Raw genomic sequence first — 11422 nt, 5'->3', positions numbered from 1 at the left:
AGACTGGTACATTCAACTACGCCCTGGTTAGGCACCACACCGTGGCCTTCAATATAACATAATACTTCGTTACTGATCTAGTGACGCACGCAGACAATATAATCATAATGGGGGACTTTAATATCCATATGAATACCCCATCGGACCCTCAGTGTGTAGCGCTTCAGACTATAATTGATAGCTGTGGTCTTACACAAATAATAAATGAACCTACGCATCGCAACGGTAATACGATAGATCTAGTGCTGGTCAGGGGTGTCACCACCTCCAAAGTTATGGTACTCCCATATACTAAAGTAATGTCCGATCATTACCTTATAAAATTCGAAGTTCTGACTCATTGTCAACAAACTAATAATAATAATAACTGCTATAGCAGCCGCAACATTAATGCTGCCACAACGATGACTCTTGCTGACCTACTGCCTTCGGTAATGGCACCATTCCCAAATTATGTCGGCTCTATTGATAACCTAACTAACAACTTTGACAATGCCCTGCGCAAAACCATTGATAGTATAGCACCGCTAAAACAAAAAAGGGCCCCTAAAAGGCGCACCCCATGGTTTACAGAAGAAACCAGAGCTCATAAATTATCATGTAGAAAGTTGGAACGCAAATGGCGCGCGACCAAGCTTGAGGTTTTCCATCAAGCATGGAGTGATAGTTTAATATTGTATAAACGCATGCTTACCTTAGCTAAAGCTAAATATGACTCAAATCTCATCCGCCTCAACAAAAACGACCCTAAATTTTTGTTTAGTACAGTAGCATCGCTAACCCAACAAGGGACTCCTCCCAATAGCTCCACCCACTCGGCAGATGACTTTATGAATTTCTTTAATAAGAAAATTGAACTCATTAGAAAGGAGATTAAAGACAACGCATCTCAGCTACAACTGGGTTCTATTAACACAGATACAACTGTATCTACGACGGATACTGCAATACAAAATAGTCTCTCTCTTTTTGATGAAATAACATTAGAGGAACTATTACGGCGTGTAAGTGGGATAAAACAAACAACATGTTTACTTGACACACTTCCTGGGAAACTTATCAAGGAGCTTTTTGTATTATTAGGTCCATCAGTGCTAAATATTATAAACGTATCACTTTCCTCTGGCACTGTTCCCCTAGCATTCAAGAAAGCGGTTTTTAAATTTTATTTTTTATTTTATTTTTTATTTTATTTTATTTTATTTTTTTTATTATTATTATTTTTTATTTTATTTTATTTTTTTAATCTTATTATTTATTTGTGTGTGGCGTCGCGCGGGTCTCACTTCCTGTTGGATGGGGTCCGTGCCCGTGTGGCCCGACCTTGCGCTGTGGGGTCTCTGTTGGTGACTTGGTGTGGTGGCGGCGCAGCCCCCGTGTCTGGTCTGGATGCTGTGTCTCGGTTGTTTGGGCGGTGGTGTGTTTGTGCGGGTTTGGGTTGGGGTGGGGGGCCTTTTGGTTGGGGGGGTTGTTGGTGTCTCTTGTTTGCGTGTTGGCGTTCGGGCTGACCGGCGGGCTGGCGCCGGCTGGTCTCCGTGGCCCTGGTGGCGTGTGGTTGCTGGTCGCAGTTTTTTTTTTGATCGCTTTGATTTGATTGGCTGGTGCTGGCTGTCTGGGGTTATTGCGGCTGCTGTTTCTGCTGCCGTTTGTTTGTGGTGTGGGCGCCCGTGGCTGCTGGGTCTGGTGCAGGGGTGTGTCTGATGTTGTGACTGATGGCAGCGCGCGCGCGTGATGGCTGTCGGGGCTGACGAACTGTGTATATGTATGTATATGTGTGTGTATGTATGTATGTTTATATATGTGTATGTGTACATATGTGTATGTATATGTATATATGTGTATGTGTGGGTATGTATACGTGTATGTGTGTATGTGTATGTATATATGCATGTATGTATGTATATTTCTGGGGGTACGCTCTGGGCCTGCCTGTCAGACGGGGGTCGACGCCTCAGGCTACTGCATCCGAACTGCGTGTCTGGAGCTCCTGGGTCCCGCTGTCCATCCCTTCCGGGTGCCCGTCTTGGTTGGGGCCTGTTGGGCCTAGTCCCTGCGTCTATTGTGGTAGCTTGGTGCTGCAAGGTATTCCGAGGTGCTGCGAGTCGGCCAGTTGCTGGGGTAGTGACCTTGTTTGTCAGCATGTCTGTGATCTTCTTTTAATTCTTTTTTTTTAAATTAATTAATTAATTTATTTATTTATTTATTTATTTTTTAATATATTTTATTAATATTATTTTTTAATTTTCCCCTCCCTCAGGGGGGGAGCTCGGCGGGGCGGTTGCTGGTTGTTCCATCTCCATCGTTGGGGTCCCTGCGGGTGGGGTGGGTGGTTCCCGTGGCCCTGTGCCTGGGTGGTCCTGCGGCGGCCGGTTTGGGTGGGGTGGCCGGGGGCTGGCCTCGCCGCGCTCTCCGGGGGTGGGGGGTGGGCTCGTGGGGGCCCGGTTGCCGGTGGGGCGGGGGCGGTCTTCCCGTCCGGTTGCGGGGAGTCTCTGGGTCCCTCGGGCGGGGCGTCTCGCCTTTCTGCCCGTGTGGGGTGTGGTCTCTCGCTGGCTTGGGGTCTGGCTGTCCCCTGCTTTTCTCGTGCCCTGTCCTCTGCCGGGTGCGTCTGTCTGCGGCCTGCTGCTGGCCCTTGTGGGCGGTACGGTGGGTCGGGCTCTGGGGTTCCTGTCGCTGGCCGGCTTGGCTGCGTGGGGGCGGTGGTCCCTGGTTCCCTGGGCACCACGCCTCCTGTTTGTGGGTTGGGCTCTCGGGGGTGATGGGGCCGTGCTCTGGCTCCCACGCACTCTGGGAGTCGAATGTATTGTACATGCAAATTCACATATGCTCACATACGTACATAGGTACCTACGCTCCCACATACATACACAAATACAGTACATAGTTACCTACCTAATGTTCGTACATCCACACGCACATTCAATATACAAACATACACATACACATACTGTACATATACATTCACTGTACAAACACATATACACATTCTGTACATATACATTCACTGTACAAACACATATACACATTCTGTACATATACATTCATTGTACAAACACATATACACATTCTGTACATATACAAGTACATATGCATACTTACACTCATGCACATAATCACGTTGCATCAAACATATATTAACGTTGTTGCCCTAGGGTAAACTGGGTGTAACACATGGCACACTGACAAAGCTTAACCTATTGTGACTATAACAATCTACAAGGTTAATGTAGGTTGCTTCTCTTTCTCCCCCTCCATTTTTCTGCATTCTTTCGTATCTCAAGTTATCATTACGTATATGTATTGTTGCATTTAAACAACTGTATTGTTGATAATAAAGGTAAATTATTGGTATTGTTCATTATCAATAGCGCTATTTCTATTGGTATTTGTATTGATCCATTTGTAGTGTAATAATGCTCATGGTTATTTCTGTATTATTTTTTATTTTTCGCTAACTGCTTATTTGCTATTACTTTTACCATCATATTTGTACATGTCATATTTGCTGATGTTGCTCTATTGTTGTTGTTGTTGTTGTTGTTTGCTGTTGTTGTTTTTGTCTCTCTGTCTAATCCCCCTCTTGTCCCCACAATTTCCCCCTCTGTCTTCTTTTTTTTTCTCTTTCTATCCCCTCCTGCTCCGGCCCGGCTGCACTAAATGATAATATAAATACATTTAATAAAGTCAAATACAAATAAGGCAACAAGAGAAGTATCCTACACTTCTCTTTTGTAAAGTAAATCTGAACAGCCGACATGGGCATCTACATCAACTATATGATTTGCCTGAGAAGCTGGACAGGACATAAAAAAAAAAAAGAAAGCGGTTATTCATCCTCTGCTCAAAAGACCTAACCTTGATCCTGACCTCATGGTAAACTACCGACCGGTGTCCCACCTTCCCTTTATTTCGAAAATCCTCGAAAAAATTGTCGCACAGCAGCTAAATGAATACTTAGTGTCTAACAATCTCTGCGAACCTCTTCTATCCGGTTTCAGGGCAAATCACTCTACGGAGACAGCCCTCGCAAAAATGACTAATGATCTACTGCTAACGATGGATTCTGATGCGTCATCTATGTTGCTGCTTCTTGATCTTAGCGCTGCTTTCGATACCGTCGATCATAATATTTTATTAGAGCGTATCAAAACACGTATTGGTATGTCAGACTTAGCTTTGTCGTGGTTTAACTCTTATCTTACTGACAGGATGCAATGCGTCTCCCATAATAATGTGACCTCGGACTATGTTAAGGTAACGTGCGGAGTTCCTCAGGGTTCGGTTCTTGGCCCTGCACTCTTTAGCATTTACATGCTGCCGCTAGGCGACATCATACGCAAATACGGTGTTAGCTTTCATTGTTATGCTGATGACACCCAACTCTACATGCCCCTAAAGCTGACCAACACGCCGGATTGTAGTCAGCTGGAGGCGTGTCTTAATGAAATTAAACAATGGATGTCCGCTAACTTCTTGCAACTCAACGCCAAGAAAACGGAAATGCTGATTATCGGTCCTGCTAAACACCGACATTTATTTAATAATACCACCTTAACATTTGACAACCAAACAATTACACAAGGCGAATCAGTAAAGAATCTGGGTATTATCTTCGACCCAACTCTCTCCTTTGAGTCACACATTAAGAGTGTCACTAAAACGGCCTTCTTTCATCTCCGTAATATCGCTAAAATTCGTTCTATTTTATCCACTAGCGACGCTGAGATCATTATTCATGCGTTCGTTACGTCTCGAGTACTGTAACGTATTATTTTCGGGTCTCCCTATGTCTAGCATTAAAAGACTACAATTGGTACAAAATGCGGCTGCTAGACTTTTGACAAGAACAAGAAAGTTTGATCATATTACGCCTATACTGGCTCACCTGCACTGGCTTCCTGTGCACTTAAGATGTGACTTTAAGGTTTTACTACTTACGTATAAAATACTACACGGTCTAGCTCCGTCCTATCTTGTCGATTGCATTGTACCATATGTCCCGGCAAGAAATCTGCGTTTAAAGAACTCCGGCTTATTAGTGATTCCCAGAGCCCAAAAAAAGTCTGCGGGCTATAGAGCGTTTTCTATTCGGGCTCCAGTACTATGGAATGCCCTCCCGGTAACAATTAGAGATGCTACCTCAGTAGAAGCATTTAAGTCCCATCTTAAAACTCATTTGTATACTCTAGCCTTTAAATAGCCCCCCTGTTAGACCAGTTGATCTGCCGTTTCTTTTCTTTTCTCCTCTGCTCCCCTTTTCCTTGTGGAGGGTGGGGGGGCACAGGTCCGGTGGCCATGGATGAAGTGCTGGCTGTCCAGAGTCGGGACCCGGGGTGGTCCGCTCGCCTGTGCATCGGCTGGGAACATCTCTGCGCTGCTGACCCGTCTCCGCTCGGGATGGTGTCCTGCTGGCCCCACTATGGACTGGACTCTTACTATTATGTTGGATCCACTATGGACTGGACTCTCACAATATTATGTCAGACGCACTCGACATCCATTGCTTTCGGTCTCCCCTAGAGGGGGGGGGGGTTACCCACATATGCGGTCCTCTCCAAGGTTTCTCATAGTCATTCACATCGACGTCCCACTGGGGTGAGTTTTTCCTTGCCCTTATGTGGGCTTTGTACCGAGGATGTCGTTGTGGCTTGTGCAGCCCTTTGAGACATTTGTGATTTAGGGCTATATAAATAAACATTGATTGATTGATTGATTGATTGAGATGACTCAAAAGTGTAATAATTCAAGATACAACAACTGGAGAGGAGTTATTAATATTATTGTGAAAGTAAAAGGGGACCTATTATGAATGTAGTCTTTTCTGAATTATAAAATGTTACAATAATGGATACCAGTGTTAAACAATGCCAACGTATCAAATCATAAGGTTTGTACATTTTGGCGTGGACATCTGTGGGGTTTTGCAGTCTGGCTACGTTGTGACATCACAGCAAGGTGGACATACCTATTTGGACATTAAATCAAGCTCCAAATAAATTAAATACAATAAAAAAAGTAAGATCATTTACTGATTTCATGTGACATGCAGTGACATAAATGCTGCTTAAAGCATGCTTTTTTTTTTGACGCAGCTCTGTATCGAAGAGTGTGCAGGTGTTCCCAATGTTGTGACCGGGTGAATCTATATGTTTATTTTTAATAGTGTCTGAAAAAAACAGCAGTGACGATTTCAAGATACATATTTAAACAGTGTACATTTTCAAAAGATACATTCTGATACTTCAGGAGATGTTGGGGCAGGGTTTCATTTGAAATGTTACAGGCAGACTTAAAAAAAAAAAATGTTTACGCGGAATTAACACCAAAACATATTCAAAACATTATCTAGACCAGTGGCTCTCAAACTATTTACACCTCAGAAAAAGCTTGGCTGTCCAAGCACCACCATAATGACCAACATTAAACAACCATAAGTAGGCCTAAGTATTCATTAAAAACAAGGCAGGGGTTTTATTTAACAAGTATATTTAATGTGTTTGGCCACTGTAACATTAAATATACAGTACAGGCCAAAAGTTTGGACACACCTTCTCATTCAATGCGTTTTCTTTATTTTCATGACTATTTACATTGTAGATTGTCACTGAAGGCATCAAAACTATGAATGAACACATGTGGAGTTATGTACTTAACAAAAAAAGGTGAAATAACGGAAAACATGTTTTATATTCTAGTTTCTTCAAAATAGCCACCCTTTGCTCTGATTACTGCTTTGCACACTCTTGGCATTCTCTCGATGAGCTTCAAAAGGGAGTCACCTGAAATGGTTTTCACTTCAGGGTTGATTAGTGGAATTTCTTGCTTTATCAATGGGGTTGGGACCATCCGTTGTGTTGTCAATGAGAAGGTGTGTCCAAACTTTTGGCCTGTACTGTAGTTTGAACAGTAACACTTTGTTTGAATGTAGGGAAATAAAACACTGTACTTTAATCAAGCGATTCTTTGGCGTACCACGAGATGGGGCCCGCGTACTACTAGTGGTACACGTACCACAGTTTCTAGACCACAGGTAAAGGTGTTAAATGTAAAATTTGAATAATCAGATGTCCCCTTTAAATAGAAAATTGATCTTATTAAGGCAACTAACATTTATTAACATAGAAAATGACCAAAAAATGGTACCGTTGAGTACCGGTATTGATTCAGAGGTCCCGGAAATTGTTACCATATTGGTTCAAATTTGAAAGGTACCCATCCCTAATCACAAAGCACATATATACTGTACTAACATTCACACTAATAGACAATTAGAGCAGGGATCTTCATCATTTTCTAGACTAAGACCTTGTGGAGAATGCATATATGATCAAGAGTTCTTTCTTTATTCATAGCCATGTTTAGAAATCAACTAGTACTTTTCCTTTGTATATTCTACCAGTTTCTCTTTGTCTTCATAGGTCTGTTTAGTGTCTTAGACATTGGAATATGAATACATCCCCTCCCTTCTTGCTTTATCAGTGTTGCGAGAGGGAGAGGCATCCCTTTTCTGGGGGAGGGTGGGGCGCTGCTTTCTTCTTCAAAGAGTAGTTTTTTCTGTTTGAATGGCAGATCAACTCGAGTAGCCGATATGAATGTATTGGTGTGAGATGATCTCCTGAAATTTCAGTAAAACTTGATAATATTCCTATTCTGTCTTGGTGGTCCTTCTTACTCAGCATATATGTCATCGAAATAATTTGGGATTGACCAGTAACTTAGATTCCCTGGGAGGAAGAGCTGGTCGACACAACAATCCCCAAACTGATGTAGAGATGGAGCAGGCAACCCTGCTTATTTATCCTGTATAGAATTGTGTTTTACATCAAACTGGTCCTAAAGATACCTTGTTATTATTGTGCAAGACTAAGATATTCCAATAATATAGTACAATGTCGCTCATAGCCAGCTATCCTAAATGCTAACATGGATACAATAATATAATTCTTTGTTCATTCATTTGATTTAAACTTGCAAGGTACATTGAGGATGGTGTCCACGCCACTGCTATTTCTAAACTACTTTACAGTGTGTTGGTGTGTATTTAAACATTTGCCTGGAGAATATAAAAAAATATTACAAATAAAGTCGAGTCAACCGGTCTCCACGCAGTACCTCCGCGGACCACCGGGGGGTCATGGACTCCTGTTCAAAACTTCTGATTTAGAGTCTCCAATGAACCTAACATGCATGTTTTTGAGATGCGGGAGGAAGTGCCTGCAGAAAAGCCACACCAGCACAGAGAGAACCGCCAACCGTGTGCCACCACGCTGATGGCACCATTCCGTAATCATAAGAATCTTTTTAACAGAGCACCGCCTCACCTTGACATGGTATGGTCCCAGGACGATCCAACCACAGAAGCAGTAGCCCAGGTAGATGACGGCCACGCAGCAGCAGAAGCGGATGACATTAGGAAAGGCTGCTCGAAGAGTCACAATCAGGATCTAGTCGAGGGAAAAGACGTCACACACGTTGTCATGTCATTAATGTGTTTAGTCACATTTATTTATCTGAGACGGGCTGCCACTAATACATTTGGACCGCCGCATACGGATAGAATTGCACATTAACACATATTAAGGGGACTGGCTGCGAATGGCGTTATGCATCGTAACACAATTCATACCTAACCATGAATGTTATTGCTTTCTCCGACAGCATCCATTACAATAACGTGCACATACACCACGACCAATTATGCAAATTAAATCACGTTGGATGTGTACTGTTCACATTTGAATCTATAAGGTATCAAATACCGATACCGGTGCTTAAAGGTACCAATTTTCTGTATATTTTTGTGTGTTAAGAAATATTATTTGTTTGATACTACAATTGTATATTTAAACATTTAAAAATGAGCTCATTATGAGAACTGTACTGTCCAGCTTTTATATCTTGTTTTCTGATTACACTTGAGTCTTATTTGCAATGCAGTTGCACTTCCAAGACATTAGATGGCAGTACTGTATAGGCTATCTGTGTTGTCTAACTGGCAAGTGAAGCCGAATGTGTAATGTTGCGCCCTGCAAAGTGTTCATACTGTAAGTGTTGTGCTTATTACACAGCAGCTGTTTGATTGTAACAATACCGTACTTTCCGGATTGTAAGTTACTTTTTTTCCTACGCTTTGTACCCTGCGGCTTATAAAACGGTGTAGCTAATTTATGGATTTTTGTTCGTTAATGGCCATAAGGTTTTGCGTACAGCAAATAGTTTTCATAGAACACCGACAGAGACACTGAAAAGGTGTGTAGTTGTTTGTACTATGGCGCCATCTTTTGGACGAGTTCACTCACTGCAGATGCTGCAGGTTAAAAATGTACTTCCTGTTTCGTTCTTTGAACTGATAACATTCACCCATAGCGTTTCTGCTCCAAAGGATTCTTCATTCATCACTCCAAGCAGTTTGTTACAACTAAAACAATTCATACTTACTAAACCGTCCCATGTGTGATGTCTGTAGGAGTGTTGTCATGCATATTTGTACGTGCTATCGTAATGTAATCAAGTTAGCGTCGTTAGCATTTGCGAATATACTAACATGTTTACAAGTGTCTGTGTCAGCATTATTAACTTACAATGGCATTCTATTTGTATTGTTTCAGTTTCGTTAACTCACCAAAACGTCAGTGGAGTTATTGAGTCTGTTTAGCTAATTGGAGAGCTAGCTTTCACAGCTAGTGGGTCCATGACGATGACTTCTGTTTTGTTTAGAGATGTCCGATAATGGCTTTTTTGCCGATATCCGATATTGTCCAACTCTTAATTACCTATTCCGATATCAACCGATACCGATATATACAGTCGTGGAATTAACACACTATTATGCCTAATTTTGTTGTGATTCCCCGCTGGATGGATTAAACAATGTAACAAGGTTTTCCAAAATAAATCAACTCAAGTTATGGAAAAAAATGCCAACATGGCACTGCCATATTTATTATTGAAGTCACAAAGTGCATAATTTTTTTTAACATGCCTCAAAACAGCAGCTTGGAATTTGGGACATGCTCTCCCTGAGAGAGCATGAGAAGGTTGAGGTGGGCGGGGTTGGGAGGGGGGTAGCGGGGGTGTGTATTGTAGCGTCCCGGAAGAGTTAGTGCTGCAAGGGGTTCTGGGTATTTGTTATTTTGTGTTTATGTTGTGTTACGGTGCGGATGTTCTCCCGAAATGTGTTTGTCATTCTTGTTTGGTGTGGGTTCACAGTGTGGCGCATATTTGTAACAGTGTTAAAGTTGTTTATATGGCCAGCCTCAGTGTGACCTGTATGGCTGTTGACCAAGTATGAATTGCATTCACTTGTGTGAAAAGCCGTAGATATTATGTGATTGGGCCGGCACGCAAAGGCTCTGTACTGCGGATGTCGTTGTGGCTTGTGCAGCCCTTTGAGACACTTGTGATTTAGGGCTATATAAATAAACATTGATTGATTGATTCAAGGCACACCCCCAATATTGTTGTCTGAGTGGGAATCTGGAGAAATTCGGGAAAATGGTTGCCCCGGGAGATTTTCGGGAAGGGCACTGAAATTCGAGAGTCTCCCGGGAAAATCGGGAGGGTTGGCAAGTATGACTGGGAGACGCAACTGCTCTGTACTTCTCCCTACGTCCGTGTACCACTCCGTACGGCGGCGTTTTAAAAAGTCATACATTTTACTTTTTGAAACAGATACCAATAATTTCCGATATTACATTTTTAAAGCATTTATCGGCCGATAATATCGGCAGTCCGATATTATCGGACATCTCTAGTTTTGTTTGATTAGCCATTTTACTGCCGTGTGACAGGCGTAGTTTGGAAACAATTAAGGTATGTAAGTAAACATTTACAAAATCTTTCGTAGTGGTATACATCTGCGGCTTATAGTCCGGTGCGGCTAATATATGTAAAAATATAATAGCGGCTTAAAAACTGGTGCGTTCTATATATGGTGATCTTAGTTGTAGTACCTATTACCAATTATGGAGGTGTTAAAATCGGCATTTAAAATAAAATCGTTAATAGTAGCCTGTCAAAGACAAACCCAATGTATAAATTAGCATTAAGCTGGCGTATTTTGAAAGAGTGAAGTCTTACTTTGTGCTTTAGCGTTTTTTGCCAAGCACACTGGTGCTTGGCACATTGGTGTTAAAAAAATCGCAACAGCCCTGAGGATTGGTATCGAAATATGGCACCGTTTGATTTTATGTGAATCGATACCCGGTAGTACAGACGGAATTCGGTCGGTGCCTATAAAAGTACCCAATTTGGTACCCAACCCTAGTCATCACCCATAGTGCCATGAATGTCTTACGTTGTACTTCTGGAAGAAGGTGAGGTAGCGAATGACCCCCACCCAGACCAGGAGGGTGGAAGTCCCTAACAGGATGCCACATAGATCATAGGAGGACATGTTCTGTCGGGAGGAAGACAGAAAATTAGA

At 42.3% G+C, this 11422-nt stretch overlaps 1 protein-coding gene across 1 annotated transcript in view; it reads right to left on the bottom strand.

Moving 5' to 3' along the window:
* Positions 1–11422, bottom strand: part of mcoln1a (mucolipin TRP cation channel 1a) — a 59931-nt gene that overhangs the window by 8543 nt on the left and 39966 nt on the right. The window contains exons 10-11 of the mRNA XM_061983951.1: positions 11294–11395; positions 8319–8441 (exon numbers count right to left, since the gene is read on the bottom strand). Coding sequence (XP_061839935.1) covers positions 8319–8441; positions 11294–11395 — 225 coding nt within the window. The remainder of the gene's footprint in view (positions 1–8318; positions 8442–11293; positions 11396–11422) is intronic.

This window comes from Nerophis lumbriciformis, linkage group LG25 (assembly GCF_033978685.3).
Source record: "Nerophis lumbriciformis linkage group LG25, RoL_Nlum_v2.1, whole genome shotgun sequence".
Classification (NCBI taxonomy): Eukaryota; Metazoa; Chordata; class Actinopteri; order Syngnathiformes; family Syngnathidae; genus Nerophis; species Nerophis lumbriciformis.
The sequence above is the reverse complement of the archived record's forward strand: the minus strand, read 5'-3'. Positions and strand labels throughout refer to the sequence as shown.